The 19,260-nt window shown below is 34.2% G+C and overlaps 5 protein-coding genes across 13 annotated transcripts in view; 2 read left to right on the forward strand and 3 right to left on the reverse strand.

Moving 5' to 3' along the window:
- Positions 1-4,348, reverse strand: part of Wake (ankyrin repeat and fibronectin type III domain containing protein wide awake) — a 206,016-nt gene extending 201,668 nt beyond the window's left edge. Inside the window, exon 1 of the mRNA XM_076896587.1 lies at positions 4,320-4,348. The gene's annotated coding sequence lies outside the window, so the exon portion shown is untranslated. The remainder of the gene's footprint in view (positions 1-4,319) is intronic.
- Positions 1-7,528, forward strand: part of Maf-s (MAF bZIP transcription factor K) — a 475,183-nt gene extending 467,655 nt beyond the window's left edge. The window contains exons 2-3 of one of the 2 annotated variants that reach the window (XM_076896733.1): positions 6,784-6,803; positions 6,880-7,528. In XM_076896733.1, the coding sequence (XP_076752848.1) occupies positions 6,784-6,803; positions 6,880-7,245 (386 nt within the window). In that variant the 3' untranslated portion in view covers positions 7,246-7,528. Of the gene's footprint in view, positions 1-6,337; positions 6,589-6,783; positions 6,804-6,879 lie in introns of those variants that run through there. The other variant, XM_076896732.1, reaches the window with a different exon arrangement.
- A 32-nt stretch (positions 7,529-7,560) lies between these two features.
- Positions 7,561-9,139, reverse strand: Mt2 (tRNA (cytosine(38)-C(5))-methyltransferase). The gene is made up of 2 exons (XM_076896700.1): positions 8,769-9,139; positions 7,561-8,621 (listed from the first exon to the last, which is right to left on the reverse strand). The coding sequence occupies exons 1-2, from the start codon at positions 8,821-8,823 to the stop codon at positions 7,597-7,599; spliced, it is 1,080 nt and encodes a 359-aa protein (XP_076752815.1). The 5' UTR covers positions 8,824-9,139; the 3' UTR covers positions 7,561-7,596.
- A 113-nt stretch (positions 9,140-9,252) lies between these two features.
- Ema (C-type lectin domain containing ema) lies at positions 9,253-14,701 on the forward strand. 7 transcript variants are annotated; one of them, XM_076896615.1, is made up of 16 exons: positions 9,253-9,590; positions 9,680-9,808; positions 9,901-10,034; positions 10,116-10,273; positions 10,537-10,766; positions 10,839-11,031; positions 11,678-12,313; positions 12,388-12,505; positions 12,579-12,733; positions 12,808-12,969; positions 13,049-13,211; positions 13,299-13,602; positions 13,669-13,799; positions 13,894-14,329; positions 14,404-14,506; positions 14,566-14,701. In XM_076896615.1, the coding sequence occupies exons 1-15, from the start codon at positions 9,517-9,519 to the stop codon at positions 14,462-14,464; spliced, it is 3,084 nt and encodes a 1,027-aa protein (XP_076752730.1). In that variant the 5' UTR covers positions 9,253-9,516; the 3' UTR covers positions 14,465-14,506; positions 14,566-14,701. The 7 variants fall into 7 exon arrangements, with proteins under 7 accessions (XP_076752730.1, XP_076752729.1, XP_076752732.1 ...); XM_076896614.1 differs by lacking the exon at positions 14,566-14,701 and having other exon boundaries at positions 14,404-14,537; XM_076896617.1 differs by lacking the exon at positions 14,566-14,701 and having other exon boundaries at positions 13,073-13,211; positions 14,404-14,537.
- Positions 14,533-19,170, reverse strand: Hrs (Hepatocyte growth factor regulated tyrosine kinase substrate). 2 transcript variants are annotated; one of them, XM_076896647.1, is made up of 11 exons: positions 18,987-19,170; positions 18,832-18,916; positions 18,240-18,315; positions 17,965-18,153; positions 17,614-17,888; positions 17,464-17,539; positions 17,143-17,322; positions 16,744-17,084; positions 16,348-16,661; positions 15,852-16,147; positions 14,533-15,665 (listed from the first exon to the last, which is right to left on the reverse strand). In XM_076896647.1, the coding sequence occupies exons 1-11, from the start codon at positions 19,021-19,023 to the stop codon at positions 15,129-15,131; spliced, it is 2,406 nt and encodes an 801-aa protein (XP_076752762.1). In that variant the 5' UTR covers positions 19,024-19,170; the 3' UTR covers positions 14,533-15,128. The 2 variants fall into 2 exon arrangements, with proteins under 2 accessions (XP_076752762.1, XP_076752761.1); XM_076896646.1 differs by having other exon boundaries at positions 14,533-15,701; positions 18,987-19,169.
- Between the last annotated feature and the right edge of the window lie 90 nt (positions 19,171-19,260).

The raw sequence follows: 19,260 nt of genomic DNA on the forward strand, positions 1-19,260 counted from the left end.
TCGACGATGGATTCAAGTGCAACCCGTATGACGCCTCGTAAGTTACATTTTATTAAAACTAGCTAATTCCTTCAAAATTAATAATCCACTGTCCGCATAGAATTAATTTTATAATTGATTAGAAAGAGCATATTTAATACGCGCATAGAATGAATTCTTACAAATCATTTGAAACTAATAAAGTTGATGTAAAGCTTTAACAGCGAGCCGATTGTAAAAGAATCGGCCCAATATTACGGAATGATTATAAAATTATTTCACGGAAGAGCAATTCTTTTCGAAATACCTACGATAAGAATTGGTATTCCGCGCGTCGACTCTTGACTCGAAATCGCGAGGGTTAAATGCAAGGGAGACGTCTTGGGAGTCGATGAACGTCTGGTTTTCGAAGTTCTTCGCACGATCGACAAAATAACAAGATGAAATGGAGTTCGAAATACGTCGAAATTTTATGGAGATGCAAGGACATTCGTTTCGAAGATATTCGCGATCCCAGGAACGACTTAAATAAAGAAATTGTCAAGATGACAAACCAATTTGAAAAAGCTGCTGTGAAATAATTATGCATGAGTGAATGGATATATGAATCATCGATGTACTTAAGAGCCACGATTATCCGAACTGAACGTGGTATATGCTGTTCGAATAATTAAATAACTGTGTCTTCATGCGAAAAAAGTTTGTTCATTCCGATATGACGATAGACAGAGACAAGAAGTCTTGAACGAAGATTTAACCCTTTGCACTCAGATGTCCCCTCTAAGGGGATATCAGAATTGATTAGTGATTTCTGTGATTAAATTTATTCCACCGTAACTTTTGAGAAATGTATATTTTCTTCAAGTTTTCTCTTGAAATGGAAACTTTCTATTGCTAAAAGACGTTATCAATAGAAACTATTGCAAAAATATTGCTAAGATTTTGCTAAAATATAGTTAATTTAATTATAACTATAATTTCTATTACTAACGTCTGAGAAAGAACCAGGTGCAAAGGGTTAATTGTTATTGTAGTAAATAAATATTCGCAGAGAAGGAAGAAATAGATTACGGTAGGAAGATGGACGAGTATACAGAGACATGTCGTGACAATATGTTCCAGAGATCTAGATACTGTCTTGGGTATCTTGGCTGTTACTAATGGACTTTAATCAGCAACAAATTAGCCACACTATAAACTCCAACAACAGAGACACTAATTTAGATAGCAATCCAGCGATAGCTTCGACTAAGTATCTGTTCATTGCCACCTGGGTTCAAAATTATTCATTACACTTTGTTGTACACTCGATACTGCTTTTACAGAGTAAATATGTTCCGGATGAAATTGTGTAAAAAAAGATATGAAAGATATAAAAAAATTAATTCGTTAACATTTTTAATTTACATATCTACGATATGTTTTTCATTTTGAGAATCTTCACTGCAAAAGCAGAAAGAAATAATTAGGGGAATTTTTTGAATCCTGTTAGAATAAACTGTGTAAAAACAGCATTGAGTGTATTGATATACTATACAGTTCTCCCCAATAAAAGCATTATCTCTATCATTAAAGATTGATCAAGCCAGTTTTCCTTGATACTGGAAGAAGACTTGCAATAATTTAGCTTCGAATCGTAGATATGATTTTGTAATAGTAGTAATGAGCCAGTAACAGCGTTACATAAATCAGGTCACAAGATTTAGCTTTGTTAATAATGGTTATAAGAGGATTACGCTGCATCGAAACACGTTTGATTTCAAGTCATAATTACGTACAGCAGCCTATACCAATGGAATTTATACATATACCATCAATAGTTTCCGATCATCCTAACATAGTGACCTAAAAGATTAAGAGGTATCTTTGAATCCAAAAAAGGGAAAGAAGGAGGGAGATTACGATATCGTAACCAAATGTTTGTCGTTTACTGTAATTGAAAAATGAAATTTCTTAATGATTCATAATATCTCCGAGTATTATTCCAGACTAACGTTTTCGAATGCTTTGTTCGAAGCGATAAGGATCGTGGAAACATTGGACGAGCACCAAACAAAGATTGATTTCCATAAAAATGAAATTCCATCTAGGAATATAACTTTCCTTTTCACGCGGTACCATCTCCAACTTATTGGTATCCGACCGCGGAGGAGATAAATCCCCTTGTCCACTGCCCCTGGCACTTTTCCCAAATTCCTTGGGGAAAGAAACAAAACGAATCGTGCCTCTATCCAAAGTAACGATAACGAAAGCGTTCGCGAGGCCGTATTTCCGAACGATTTGGAGAACGAAACGGAAATACCTGGACACTCGATCGGCCGCAATGCGACAAGCCACTTGACCATCTAACAGTCCAAGAAGTGACGTAAATCAAAAATTGGCGAACACCAAAAGCAATCATCGAACGAGAGCTCGTGGAATCGCAAATGTCTACTTAGAGACATCCTCGGGAGTGAAAATTTTGTTTTTCGTTTATATTAATTATTTTTAGTAAAAAACTTGTTTGCAATAACAATTTCCCATCTTGTTATTATGTTTCATTTTTTAGGTGCCACCGATTTTTGGAGAATTCCAATCGAGAAGGGCCATGGAGCCTGATAGCTCTTCTGAATTTTTATGTTTAAAAGTGCTAGAGAGCGCGATGGCGCTTTTCAATTTCTACGTCTCAAAGTCCCAAGCAGTGCGATTGCGCTCCCCAATTTCTACGTCTCGAAATTCCAAGCAGCGCGATGGCACTTTTCAATTTTTACGTTTTGAAGTCCCAATGGTGCTGTTTTTCTACTTATCGGTAGAGAATCTTGCGTTATTGTTGCTGTGCCATTCTTAAAAGCGTCCACCATGCAGTCAATTTGGCTCTTCTCATTACGTAGTTGACTTTTAAACACTGAACAGGAGGAACGCGATCGCGCCGTCTGCCACTCAACGGTTAATACTAATACATTGATAACACACCATGTGTAATGACAATTATTCAAATTTAATTTTAAAATATACACGGTGTGTTACTTGTCTCGAATGTGTTAATAAAACACAAGTTTCATCGCTGAGATAGCTGGAAAAATGAAACAAGTCGAACGACTTCGAATTTTTATTAATCGAAACGTGTTATGGTGAAATTCTATTCGGGCAGCTTGCAAAATAACGCAAATTAACACGATCGTTAGGCGTTATCTAACGGTACGTGCAGTTTAATCATCCTCGGTTCGTGGTTTGAAACTATAAACGGTCTAATTACACAATCGTGCTGGAAATCATCTCGCTGTGAACAACGGACTCGTGCGGATGAATCCAGGCAATAAACTATACCGATGAAATTGAAAAAGCTGCTGTGAAATAATTATGCATGACTAAACAGATAGATAAATCATCGATGTACTGTGGAGCCACGATTATCCGAACTAAACGTAGTATATGCTATTGGAATAACTAAATAACTGTATTTTCGTGTGAAAGCAGATTGTTCATTCCGAAATGTTTCAGAGGTATTTCTAATAATAAACAAAGACAAGAAGTCTTGAACGAAGATTGAATTATTATTGTAGTAAATGAATATTCGCGGAGACGAAACGAGGGATGCTCATGGCGAGTGATATTTTTCTGGTGAAATCAATCGAACCAATTGCAGGGAAACCTGAGCTTGACTGACGTGGAGAATGTTAAATTATAACGCGAATCTCTCGTATTCGCACGCTTTCAAGTCGCCAACAATCCCAGGCAGGATTTTAATGGAAAGATTTATTTATAGCTTGGTACTTTTAGCTGACGAGTTTAGAGAACAATGGATTTAAAAATTGTCTGCGTCGAAGTAATGCAAATGTAATACGAAGAAGAAAAATATCAATGTCACGGTAACATGCATATTTATTCGAGCGTGTTAGAAAATAAACAAGTTAAGAATGTTCGTATACACGAGAAAAATCTACAAGTGTAAGATTATATTTTAACCCTTTGTACCCGAAAGAAAAAAATAACAATTTTTTTGTAGTTACATAAACGAAACTTTCCTCAACAGATTTCATTTGGAATTTTCTAACAGAATAAATGAAGTTATTACGATTTGTTTTTTATCCATCGAGTTTGAAAGCTTGTATGGTTTCCCTCCGGAGCCCTCGAGTGCAAAGGGTTAATTTAATAAATTACTAAAACCGAGATTTCATATTTAAAATTCACCATTGCTCTCAATAACTCTTACCAAGTTTCATCTGGATCGGTTACAAACATCTTCCGAAATAAAATTTAAAAAATGTCAATTTCAAAACTATTATTCTTTCTCTCATGGACTTAATTTAAAGTTTCGCTTGATCACCCTAAAATATATACGTTCTTGAAAAACTACTCACCTGTATTTTTATCCGATAAGTATTTCTTTCCTCCCTGCCTATTCTTGATAATGTCGCCCCTCCGCCGCTCGCTATCTTCCTCCAGTTCTGCCATTTTCTTAGCTATTGAATTACCGCTAGGGGATAATAGCCATTCCCGGGATCTGGAACAGAAAAACAAATCGGTTAGTACCAGTTCACCGTGACACCGACACCTATTTTCTCTGAATAATTGGAGAACCCTCGCGATAAAGAAAACTCGTGGATAAGTATTTTGCGTTACTATAATAACAGACACCACGAATTGGTGATGCGCAGCCGTCGATAACCTAAGCGCTCTCTGGGAGGCGTTATCCCCTACAATTAAGTTAAAAGAAAAGTGTACCTACCTATATAGTTATAGTTTGAAAAATCTGACTATCAAAATCAATCGTTGTACTATCGATGTTTGGCTCTGGTTATTAATAAGCTTGTCGGCCACTGCTATGGAGTCTTTTACAAACAAAATTTTTGCATAGTTATATTATAGAAATACATCTCGAGATGCGTAATATACACAGGAAGCTATTATGAAACTCTGATTTCATTCATTATATAACAGATTTTCATGAAAGTAAATCATCTGATAACTCGAGTCATTACTTATATCCAACAAGCAGGTTTTGATACCTTCAAGGTCTGCCGTTTTCTCATCCAGCTTTGCAAATATACATTATTACGTTGACATTCGCGGCATCCCTGATCTTCAATTTATTTTTCATTCCACAGTAACGAGTGCTCTGCATTCAATCGCGTTTATTTGATGAAAATCAAATCCACTTTGTTTATTATCCTAACGAACATATAAGAAACCATGGAACGCGCCAATAATACGATCCGCAGTATCCCCTTCGCAGTCGGCTGAATCATTTTGCTTGCCTTCTTATTTCAAGCGTCGTACGTACTTAGAAACAATCACACGAATGTCACTTTAACTTTATGGTGTAACCATTTGATAACTTGCAACTAAAAATTAATGATACAATATAAAATAACGTTGTTTCTTCGCAGAAAATATTCCAACGGTATTAGAGCGCCATTAAGAAACCGGAAGTACTGATAAAAGACTACGCGTACCAAAGATTAGTATTTTTAATTATGTATGAAATAAAATTAAGTAAAATAGAAAATGAAACTGATTCTAATATATGATATAAATTTTATTTCAATACGTGAATTTAATATTCTTTATCAGATGCAAAAAGATGTATAATTTACAGTTTAATATTTTGCTACTAAATTTTTGAATATCAGTAGATAGCGTTTGGAACACAATGCTCTTATTCTGCCTAATAGAAAACTGCATTCTCTTTGCACACTTTTTGCACTTAATATCTTCGCATGCATCATTTTTTTTTTTTTTTGTACTAAATCTCGTTACTCTTCTCTACATCTTCATTAACCCTATCTTCCCCCTTTTAGTCGCCTCTTACGACAAGCAGGGGATACTGTGGGTGTATTCTGATCCCCACCGCACAGGGATAAAAAATGTACAACTCATATATATTTAACCATTAAAAGCACAGAAATAATACATTCAAAAATAATTCGAAACGAGATCTATTAAAAATTTTAATAAAATAATTTATAATATTCTAGCGATTTGCAGTTCAATTTTTATCTCCTAAATGTTAAAAAAAGGGATTTACGAGAATACTCTTCGTTTTGTTTCAACTGGAAGTAGAGCGAATAAACCAGCCAAAGGGTTGGTTAGGTTAGGTTAGGCCACAGAAGTCGGAATCCCTCAAGATTCTCCTTCCAACCCGTAAACCCACTACTTTACTTGCTGCTTATTTCATTTTTATAGTATAAATGTAGAATTTGCGTAACTAACGAGAAATAATATCAGTTAATGGCCCTCTATCGAGACATAATTGAACTGAAGCGGAACCGCCATCTAGAAAGAAAAAAGAGCCTCGGGAATTCATATAAAATTTCCCATGCAATTACTGTAGAATCTAAAATAAAAGTTCATATATAATTGTTTAAATAATTTCGAAGAAATGCCAATGTAATTATTAGAAATTTGTAGGGACAAGTTATTAAAGGGAGAAGCTTATGTTTTTAGAAAGATAACCACCACTATACGAATGACGAACTGGGTTACTTGAAGTTCTACAATGACTAAGCAAATATTTCTTCAAAGCAAGAAAGCTAGAGGAAAATCGAAACTTTGGTGGTTTCTTGACGTTGGTACTTGAAAAATTCTATTCGGAAAATGTCCATGGAAGGAAAACGATCTATAAAAATGGTAAGTTGCTTCTCTCTGTAGTCTCCGTCATTGTATGACATGTTTTCGAACTCGACTAAAATATCGTAACGATAGTAAATTGATTTCGTTGTAATTCGTTTAAGGAAAATAATAGGAAATTTTTAGAATATATATATAAATTATTTTTATGATCAATCGAGAATTAATAATTTTTTTAATGTTTTGTATATGACGTGAAACACCATTTTGCATTTGTATACTATGTAACTCTACATGTATACACTTGTTTTTAAACCTGATGCGAAATAAATTATAATTTTATCTATTCAGGATCCTTTATCGCCTGGCCCTTGTCTAGATATTAGCGATGATGAGTTAGTAACTATATCAGTCAGGGATTTGAACAGACAATTAAAACTACGTGGATTGTCACGAGAGGAGATTGTACGTATGAAACAACGTAGACGTACGTTGAAAAACAGAGGCTACGCAGCCAGTTGTCGCATCAAAAGAATTGAACAGAAAGATGAATTGGAATCAGAGAAAACTCAGGAATATCGTGACATGGAAGCCATGCAAGAGGACAACAATCGTATGAGAGAAGAAATAGAGACGTGGCATTCAAAATATCAGGCACTTAAAAAATTTGCAGCAGAAAAGAAGATTCATATTCCACCAGAACTAGAAACGATATAAGATACTCATAGTGCAGCAATACAATTATTAAATTTTAAGTAATTTTGCATCAAAATTATACAAGATAAGGAAATTGAATTATTAGAACTTCAAAAGTATTAGGAATGGAAAGGGATATATGATGTATATTAATCAAGAGAAATGAATGCAAAGAAAACATTTCCTATCATTTAAATGTGTATGAATGATTTGTGTTTGTATTGAGGTACTGTATATTTTATCGTGTGATATTTATTATCCACCATCTGACCCATTTCCTGATAAATATTTTTGCTATCAGGAATTTATCTTAAGATAAAAAAAAAATAGACTTAATAAAAATATGTGTAAAATATATTTCATTAAATAAGGTCATGTAATATTTTTTTCAATATATAATAAAAATATCAGTCGGCTAACTACATGTACATTAACTGAATTACCTAATAGCCTGTACTTCTGTTTACATGTTACATTTTCTGGAAATGTAAATTCTTCAGGAAAACACATTAATCTGCTCACTTCTTTCGGTGTAAAATATCGTAACTTTAATTTCTCCAAAACTTCCAACATTTCTAACGATTGTTTTTCATATTTATTTGCTTCTAAGAATGCCTTTTTAATCGTATCTTCTGAATATGGACAATATACAGAACCCGTTCCTTCTACATAATGACCATAGGCTTTTGTGAAACAGCACGAGCCATCGCTTTGAGACGTTCTTATATCCAACAACCAAGCTCTCTTTTGCAACAATTTCCTAGGAATTAGATATTTTGTTTCCTCAACATTTTCTAAAATATTTTCTAGTGTATAGCAATTTCTCTTTGTGTTAGATTTCTGTATACAACTTTTTTCTGCTAACAAATTGTGTTTACTTTTTGGTAAAACACTTAAGGCAACTTTTGGTAGATTAAAATCCAATGCACAATGTTCAAAGCAAAATTCAAGATCTTTTCTTTTTGCCAGTAGATAATATCTGTATCTGGTATTTGGAATACCAAACTGGCAAGGGCTTAGAATTAATTCTCTATAATTAAAACCGCATGAACTAATACATTGCAGCACTGCATTTCTCATCTCTGACTTTTCAAAACCTTTCACATTTTCCAGCAATATATATTTTAATGTTTTTATTTGAGGAATCAGTGAAAGGACATAAAATAACGAACAAGACCTATTATCTAATATATCCTTTTGAAGTCCCACTCTTGTGTACGGTTGGCACGGAGGACTCATTAATATAGTATCTATATTTATTTCATTTATCGTCTGCACAGAAAGCGATTGAATATTACGATTCATGAGTAACACATTTGGAAAATTGTGTTTGTATACACTGTTCGCAATGGTATTTATGTCAACCGCTGCAATGACTTTGCCTTCAATGCCGCTTTCTGAAAATGAGAAAATCATTTGTGTGAGAACTTTGTTTTACTAAACACGTAACAATATATTTCACAATAATAATAAATTTGCTCAAACATGGAGGTTTAGAGTTTTCAAATATTATTAAGTGAGCAATGTAAAAGCAAATATTTCACCTTGAAGAGCATAATGTATCCCACCAATGCCGCTATATAATTCCAACACTCTCATCGTTAATGGTGCATGCAAGATTTTGTCGACATAAACAGCTAAACTGTTTGCGAGGTGGTGTCGAAATATTTATTTGCTTGTTTGCAATCTCTCTTGATTAACGTTAACGTCATTTATATCAAATTTAACAATAGGTGAATAACACGTTTATAATATACATCTAAAGATTATAAATAATGGCAACAAACGATATAAAACTAACCTAACTGTTCAGTTCCATAGTCCGTTTAGTAATGGAGGGTAGGCTTCATTTTGCGTCGCGTAAAATTCTACGTACACGATTAACGGTATTTCGAAAAACTATCCGCGAGTGTTGCTAAAACAATATAGACGGCAATTATAAAAATTTCAATAACTGATGAGTAATATAAATATATTTTTTATCATTTTAATGACATAAACAAAGGTTAGCGATATTTATTTAACAAAGAAAAGAGGAAAAGACATGATTGACAGTATTTCAAATATCTATTCGTGGTATTGTTAGAGAAACATAATTGACGATTACAAAAATTTCAATAAGTGTTGAATAATACAAATATATTTTCTATTATTTTAATAACATGAATAAACGTTAGTGATATTTATTAAAAAAAAATAAAGAAAAAAAAAGTAGAAAAAGAAGAAAAGGAAAACAAAAGGTGCACGAATTCAATGCAAGGCACCACCCAAATACGATCGCATTGCTAAAAAATGTTTCGTAGTCGGAGCTGGTTTGGTGGAGGGCTTTGGAAGCCTAAAAACCCTCACTCATTGGAACATCTTAAGTATGCATACATATATAAAAACGAGTACATATTTATATTAACATAAAAGTTTTTAAATTGTTCGAATTTTGTATAATTTTCATACATAGGTATTTGTACCATGTCCTCTCAAAAAATCAAACTGTATCAGAAAACAATAGAGGTTTACTAGTAGAGACCTTACGTTCTATAGCTGAAATTTTAATATGGGGTGACCAGAACGATAGCAGTGTATTTGAGTAAGTAGCAGAGAAACAGTTACTATTAAACTTAGAATGTAACTTTCTTTGTACTATAAAAAGTAACTATACGCATATTGTTTTTATCCTAGTTTCTTCTTGGAGAAGAACATGCTTTCGTTTTTTCTACGTATAATGAAGCAAAAATGTGGAAGTTACGTATGTGTTCAGTTATTACAGACCTTAAATATTTTGTTTGAGAATATACGCAATGAAACATCTTTGTGTAAGTTTACTAGCAAACATAGAATTGCAGTTTTATCAGGATTCTTTTAACATATAATTTTAACGGCTATATTTCTTTTAGATTACCTACTTAGTAATAATCATGTAAACAGTATAATAGTGCACAAATTTGACTTCAGCGACGAAGAGGTGATGGCGTACTATATCAGTTTTTTAAAGACTTTAAGCTTGAAGTTAAATGCCCATACCATTCATTTCTTTTATAATGAGGTAAACGAGGTACACGTGATAATCTTCTGTGTTTATTTGTTCACATTTAAAACTCTCATGCTCATTAATTTTGGTAGTAGCTGGCTAACATACATGTTTGTTTTTTCTCTTTTCAATTTAACATTATGGTATTTACATATATGTTTACTATATTTGTTTGTGCTTCTTATTGTGGTCATTGTTTCATCTTCATTGTCATCAGTATTTAAAGTCTGCACCTGGCACATGAAAAGAGGATATGTTTTAATTCAATTTTTCTTTCTCTTTATCAGCACACCAATGATTTTCCATTATATACAGAGGCAATTAAATTTTTTAATCATTCAGAAGGAATGGTTCGTATAGCAGTGCGAACACTAACTTTAAATGTATATCGAGTAGAAGATGCCTCCATGCTAGCATTTATAAGAGATCGCACTGCTGCACCCTATTTCAGCAATCTTGTATGGTTTATTGGTAATCACATTATAGAGCTTGACACTTGTGTTAGAAATGATGCTGAGTAAGTCATATTAAAGCATAATTAAATGTGATTGCATTAGAGAGGAAACTTTATGATATGCATATGTTTCAGTCATCAGAGTCAAAACAGATTATCAGATTTAGTAGCAGAACATTTAGATCATTTACATTATTTAAATGACATTCTGTGTTTAAATATATCTGACCTAAACAAAGTTTTATCAGAACACTTGCTTCACAAATTACTAGTTCCATTGTATGTTTACTCACTTATGAGACGCAAAAATCTTCTGTGCCAAAATCAGGTATGTTTCCAATTAATAAATGTGTAATTACTTAATAGGATGAATAGTATATTAGGTGCAAACCAATTAGTGTAGTTATAAAGTCAAGCACTCGGCATGGATACCTCTTTATGAAAATGTCTGTATTGCTATAAAAAATTTGTTAAATGTGCAGCAATGTAACAACTATAATATTGCCTTGTAGTGTGCACTCGCTTCGGCTCGAGATTCACGAATCGAAACACAGTGAATTTCAAAATATATTGTAGCTATGTTGAGGGTATTATAAGCGCGGTTACCCTACACTTTTTCGCACCATTCACTCTTCATGCTATCTTTCCAGCTTTGCACAGTATCGTATTCGGTTTATCGTTATTCTTTATCGCAACGTATAAGAGAATTTAATAAAATTAGAACCAAATTAGTATGTTAGATGTTGCTTCATTTGCTTATTCTTAGCCTTCTTACTCACTGTAAAAATTTGAAGAGAAGTAATGGAAATAGTGATAGGTTTATTTCGAATTAAAAATACAAGCTTATTCCTTACTTCCTCCAGATGTGATTTCCTCAATAGGTGTCCTCACTGAGTGCCTTATTTATTTTCTTTCTTGTGATTATTGCTGCTTCGTTTCTATCTACTACAATTTACATTTTTGGTTTATTATAGGAAGAAAGAAAACATGTGAGCATTGTTGTAGCCTTATTTCTACTTTCTCAAGTATTTCTAATTGTCTCTCATGGTCCTCTTGTACATACGTTAGCAGCAGTAATGCTGTTGTCAGACTTGGAAACTATACAAACAGGTGCAAGTAAAGTACTTGAAATGTATGGTGATATTTCATCAGACAAGCCAATTGCTTTTTCACCACCAAAAGAAAGCTTAGAAAAATCTCTGGAAAATTTAAGTGAAACGTTAACAGCATCGGATGAGCTTTGTGAAGAAGAGAGTACGTCAAAGTGTGAGGAAGACTTGGAAACTAATCATCCTAGCACATCGTTTAATTCTACTTTAATAGCAGATATATCTGCACTTGTTAGTCCAGAACAGCTGGACTTACAAGACAATATAGATACTTCAACAGAGGACTTAGAAGAGATTAAACATTTGAATATCACGGACGAAGAAAAAGAGCAAAGATTAGCGCTAGAAAGTCCTTTAACACCTCAGACACAAAAAAGTATCGCCGAATCATTGTCAAATAAACCATTTTTAGATACAATCTTAAATTCTCTGTCCTGCACAGAAAATGATTATGCTGCGCTATTCGCATTATGTTTATTGTATGCTTTAGCGAATAATCAGGTACGTAAAGTCATTTAAAGACATTTCATCTATAACAATTTCGTACATTTGTTTTAACAAAGAAACTTTTTAAGGGCATAGATCGTAAAACTTTGGACCCAATTTTATGCAATTCACGAAATTCAACAACTATATATAATGAAATTTTAATAGATAGACTAATTCATATTATAACGTTAAGCTGTCAAACAAGTGAGTCCAGAGTACCTTATTTAATTTTCAAAATATTTAGTTACAGTGTCACGAATTATAATATTTTCCATAGATGCTAGAGTGAGACTCGTTACATTGGAATTGGCAATTAAATTGCTAATACAATTAGTAATGTCTGAAGGACAAAGTATGTTGAAAGATCCGCATTTGGCAGCAATTGAAGCAGCCAAAGAGCAGAGTACATCGTTATTAAAAAATTTTTATAAGGTATATCTTAAATATACCCTCTAGTTTTAAACTTAAAAACTGTTTAAAAGAGAATATTTTTGTTTAATTCTTAGAGCGAAGATATATTCCTGGATATGTTTGAAGATGAATATAGCGAAATTCAGAAACGACCATTGAATGTAGAATGGTTAATGATGGACAGTAATATTCTGTTACCACCAACTGGAACCCCAATGACAGGCATCGAATTTACTAAAAGACTACCGTGTGGAGAAGTAAATACGCTGAAGATTTAATTTTTCATCTTATAATAAATACTGCTAATGTAAAGTAATTCGTTAAACTTACTAATAGAAAACAAAATTAATGTTTACACAGGTTGAACGCGCACGACGTGCTATAAGAGTATTCTTCTTAATAAGAGATTTATCTTTAACCCTTAGTATGGAAGCGGAAACGCAGTTACCCCTAACAAATCCGGCCAACTGTATTCAAGTCGACAATGTTCTTGATCTGAGTAAAAATTATTTTTCTATACTAAATTCTAGAGTGTATATATAAAAAATTATGAACAACTAATTTATTTTATTGTATTCTCGTGCAGATAATAGCGATTTAATCGCATGTACAGTTGTGTGGAAAGATGGTCAGAAAATCCGTCGTTTTCTAGTCATTGATGTTGTGCAATTAATTCTTGTTGAACCTGATACCCGTAAACTGGGTTGGGGAGTGGCAAAACTGGTGGGTTTTCTACAGGATATTGAAGTAACAGGTGATAAAGATGACTCCAGATGTCTACATTTAACAATCTATAAACCTTTAAGTAGTAGTACTGGCAATCGCGTCCCGTTATTATCAACAAAATTCATTTTCGATGATCATATACGATGTATGGCCGCTAAACAAAGGTAATGGAATATCATTCATTGTATTTTTTGATTTCATAATGACTAAATTTATGTCTTTAATTATAGGCTAACAAAAGGTCGAATAAAAGCACGACAAAAGAAAATGAATCAAATTGCAAGACTGTTGGACATTCCCACTAGTATGCCTCACTCTTCAACGCCACCGAATTATGCTTTACGCGGTTTCCGACACGAACGTAAGATATATGCATATGTAAGATGTACTATGCTATTAAATTAGTCTTGAAATGAAAGTTAAGAAAATTTAATGTTAATCTGATGCAATTTCAGGATTATTAGGACGCGGTCAACGACAAAAAGATCATCAGTCACGACCTATGTTTACGGTTAATAAAGTTCCTGGTTTCGCAGCACAAATGCGCAGGGAGAATGTTGTCAAACCTACCCCTGCTTTTTCGGCATCGACTCCAAAGCGTAATGACAGTGTCGTTACAACTGAGAAGAGTCACGAAAATGGTTTACGGTCTCGGGACAGTTCGCCAAAAATGCCAAGACCGCGAAGCGAAGAAATTCCACTAGAAGATATGTCTATTCGTAAAGCATCTTTAACTTCTAGCGGAATAAGCACATCACTTAAATGTCAAGACAAGAAAGATGGTCAAATTTCGGCTTGTTCTACTAATGGTGAATCATCGACTGTGATTAGAAAACATTCTGAAGAAACATCGTTTACCTGCCCCCAAGAAGTAAAACCGCGTAGAAAAGGGCAAGTGAAAACCGTTTGATTATGAAACAGAATTTCTAAAACGAAAGACGTAGATTATATCGAACATTTTTTAGACATCGTAGGGAGAAAAAAGGAAGAAAGAATGAGAAGAATGTAAATGCAATACTGAATTAAGGAAAGATAGTTGATCGATAAAATGAAGAGGTTTTACTACAGGTACATTCTAAATAACGACTTAAAAATCCCATGTTTTATATAATACGTTCTTTTAATAGGGAAGACAACATTCAAAAATTAATGTTATGTAAAGAAAAAAAAAAAAAAGAACAAGGTGATATACCCATCAAATATAGATGAAAGTAGTTTTCTTCAGTTCCTTTATGCTATGTAACATATGAATATTTTGTATATACATTACCCACACAACTAAATACGTATGCATGAATGCTTCTGCTATTTAAAAATTATAAATTACTTTTCACCAGGTATACATCACAATTACGCAACAAAATCTTGTATTTATAATTTCTGTATATATTGTTGTTCGAAATTTCTATGACAAAAAATAAATACCAACAATAAAATAATCGTGTCTCTAATATATATCATCGTAAAACTTTACTATTTCTTAAAAACTTATACAGTTCAACTAAAAAGTTTTAGGATTGAAATGGTACTTTAGAAAGTATACTCCCGTCAGTTCTATATATGGAGCTTGAACGGTTTATCAACGAGTTAAAACAAACAGCGCTAAATTAAGATTAAAATTCGTATGTAAAATGATTATCTTAAATGCACTTCTTACGTTTGACTTAGCCTTTATGCACGAATACTTCTCTCAGTCAAAGGAAATCAGTTCAGCTGTTTCTGGTTTTTCTTTTACTTGTTTAGGTTCGTGTGATACAGTTGGCAGAGGGGCTGGTGCTTGATATTGTAGTTGTCCTTGAGACACAGGAACCTGCGACATACCCTGCATTTGTGAAATAACAGACCCCTGAGGACCCTGCATTGTAGTTGTAGTTCCCGGGGGTACTTGAATACTGCCTGATCCTTGAGTCGAAATTGGCGCATTTGAAACATGAGGCTGCATCGAAGGTCCTTGAGGACCTGGCATTGTAGATGGTTGTTGTGGTCCCATTTGCGGTGGCATCCCAACAACCTGCGCCGGTGAGCCATGTGCTCCAGGTCCCATTTGTGCAGGTGGCCCCATGTGACCTTGGGACATATCTATTTGATTTGGCGGTCCTGGCTGCGTAATTTGCGGAGGACCTTGTTGTGGTGGCATATGCGCTGACGCAGGCTGCGTTTGTCCCATATGAGTTGGCGGTGGACCTGGTTGCGGTGGTGGTGGTCCCATTTGATGTCCACCTGTCTGCTGAAGTTGCGGTATGGGATTTGTAATTTGTGATATCTTCAGAAAAAAAAAAAAAATGTAGAAAAGAATCAAATAAATCATACAAATAGAAATATTTTAAAACATTTAAGGCATACTTTCATTCCAAATATCGAAGGAAGACAAAATGTAAAATGTATATATAAATCAATTTTCGATTGCACTAACCATTCCAGGCCCAGAAACGGAAACTCGGCCCATTGCTTCATGTCCTTGAACGGATGGATCAGATGGTTGTTGTTCTTGATTAGCCATTGGCCCCATTACATGAGGCGGCATAGAATTCATTGGTGGCATGTTATAACCTTGCATTGGATACTGCTTCATCGGTGGTTGACTGTACATATATCCTTGATTTGTTGGTGACATAGGATTGTAGTTGGAACCTGGCGTTTGATATTGCACGTGACGAACAGGTGAACCTTGAGATGGTCCAATAAACCCAGGAACAGCTTGATAACCAGCTAAAATGTATCATAAGAATATTAACCCTTTAAGTCCTATGAACGCATATATAGGTTCTCACATAACCATTCAATTTGGGCTATGAACGCACGTATGCCCACACGCTTAACGTCGCACAACTCAGCGCACAACTCAAAAGGTTAAACAGATTTTCATGCTAAAAAATATTCAAGATTATGAATTGTTTCTTTGAACTTACCCATTATATATTGTTGCTTTTGTTGTTCTTGCCTCATTTGCATTTCCCTTTCTTGTTCCTGAATTTTTTGCAAGGCAAGCTGACGCTGATACTGTAAGTATTCTTGCTTTTTCTTTCTCATAATTGCTAACTTTTGAGCCATTAACATTTGTCTTTGTCTCTCAGCTTCTTCAGCCTGTCTGCGCAATTTTTCTCTATGTTCATCTCGTAAAGCGTCCAACGCAGCTCTAGCATCCTTCATTTGCGTTAATTTATCTTGAAGACCCTCATAATATACCCTACTATCATCTTGTTCTTGAATGTATCTCAATAATCTGCAAAAGTTCCATCAACTATATAATCTATATCTTTTCAGTTTAACATTATTTCAAAGTATCTTTTATATTTAAAACAAACCTCGAATGCATGGCAGTAATATTCAAAAACAAAGTTTGCACGGAACTGTCATTAGCAATAGATCTGCCTCTCGATGAGTTGCTTTTCATTCGATTAACAAAAATTTCAACTTGAGATCGCAAAGCACTGACAAACTCTTCCATCTGATTGTCAACTTCTCCATTTTGTTGCTTTGCAATTATAACTTTCTGTGGCATTGGACTGCTTATATTAGGAGCGGAAGGGCTTGTAACATCTGCTCTTGAACCATGCTGCTGCTCCTCTAATGCGCTTTGTCTTAGCTCCCAACGTTTGCGATTCAAATATTTTGCAAGCTCTGGATCGATCTCTGTTTCTTCTTGCTAAAAAATAAAAATTACTGTATACTCTTAGTCAAAGTTTTTGTTCCTGAAAACTAACAGGTGATGGTGGTGGAGAAGATGCTCGCACGGGTCGTGTAGTAGGGGGGTTTGTTTTCGTAACGCGACTGCCCCGCTTCTTTTCTTTCTCTTGATGTTCTGCTTCGCTTTGACTTAAAGCTATAGCAAGATTTAGTTCCTCTTCTTCTTGTAATTCGGCTGCCGTTTTTCGAGGAGGTACCTAGTAAGGAACAACGTATTTTGCGATTTAATCTCTTGTTTGAAGGTTCGGAGAGAAAAACGACGAGACTAATAAAAATAAGCCTCTCATCTTTTTTCCTCTTTGACTTTCTATTCGTAACTTTCTTATACAATTACATACTTGTTGCTGTTGAGCTAAAGAACTGTTAAGATATTCAGCAGGTAGATCAGCTTCTTTAATTTGGGTCGTGGATGGTCTACAAAAGTAAACAAAAAATGTTAAAAATAAAGATATACAGATTGAGAAATTATCCAAATAATTAGTACTTACTTATTAACTTGTTCATAACATGCCTCACAAACTCTAACTTCCTTTTCGATTCCAAATTTAGGCAGAGTAGATGCTTTGCTTGAACATTGGTTACAAAATACTTGACCACATGCTCTGCAATGGTGTTTCCTTTGTACCATTCCAAATGTTACTCGACAGCGATGACAGACATCTCCATCTGCCCATGCTGGAGCAGTGTCAGCGATGAACATAGCATCGCTCTCTTTTAAAGTCGGGAACTTGTGACCTTCCGCTTTCATAATGTTAAGTGTATCCTAATATGTATATATGCGTAAATATCTTACATTCTGCTAAGTAAAAAATAATTACAAGCATTATTATTAAACATACTTGCACTGCTCTATATTTAGGGCTATTTCGAAATGCGTGCGCCCAAGCTTGAATCAATTCTAATGTTTTTAGTTTAACATTTTCATGTGTAGTTGTTTTTACCAACTCTTTGAGTTGTTCCATATACTGTTTTGTACCAATTTCATCGTGTATCAACGTGCCACAATTTTTGACACAAGATTCTAGCACCTGTGCAACGAAAGATTTATTAAAACTTATTTAATAATTCTACCAGCACTGCATTTCTCCAAATATTTTGCCTTATGTTTCCTTACCAATAGAGCATATAAAGCTACATGTGGATTTGCATTTGTCAATTTCTTCTTGATAGCTGCAAGAGCTGCTTTAGGTCTATATATGTACAGAAAATTGGTAATTTAATTTTCTTATTAAATCGTAATTTAATTATCAAATGCTATTGACGCTAGCAGTATTTACTTTTCAATTATATTTTCTTTTTGAATTAAATCTGTAGCTTGAAGCGCTTTTTGATCAAAAAAAGAAAAAGATGATGGAAATTTCCATCATTGTATGACACAGCAGGCGCAACCTCAAACTTAATTTTAACTACAGTGTATTATTGATACTTACGACGTAAAACTTATTTACTTACAATTAAACCGTCTAATTACAAAGTGGATAAAAATCGAATAACGATTTATGTTCTATCTAAAAGAAATATACCATTCCCTTGGGTAAAACTTTAAACCATATTGTGTAATGGAGGCACGATTTTCAAGCGGAGATAATACAAATGGAGATATTTCTTCGACAGAAATATATTAGAACTGAACGCGTTATTTTATTTCTTGGATGATTAAATGTCAGCAAGGTTAGTTTCAGGTTAGACAATAGGCATGCACTTACTGCACGTCTCCCTGACGTATTAAATCGCAAATTTGCAGTATTGCGACCCAATCAGGTTCTAGTTGGAACTGGCTCGTAGCTTTTTCTACAAGAAAATTCAAATGCAATTCGATAGTCGGACATTTTGTTCGCTTAATACGGCAAGAAACGCTTACCTAATAATCGATCGAAAGTAAGAGCGCTGCGAAACATTTTGTTCTGCCACGAATGATTTTTTGTTTGTAATTTTTTTTCAAATGTTTGCAAACTGTTCAAGCACTTTTGCACATCCGACAATTAACTTAATTTGACTACCACCGACCACCTCAACGTACTGTTGTTTTATTGACTGCAATATAGCAAAGTACGGGCACGTCATATGCGTATACAACGCGAACGTTACAGTCGAGCAGTACGATCGACTGGCGCGAGAACGATACAATCGATTTC

Source organism: Xylocopa sonorina, chromosome 6 (assembly GCF_050948175.1).
Source record: "Xylocopa sonorina isolate GNS202 chromosome 6, iyXylSono1_principal, whole genome shotgun sequence".
Taxonomy (NCBI): Eukaryota; Metazoa; Arthropoda; class Insecta; order Hymenoptera; family Apidae; genus Xylocopa; species Xylocopa sonorina.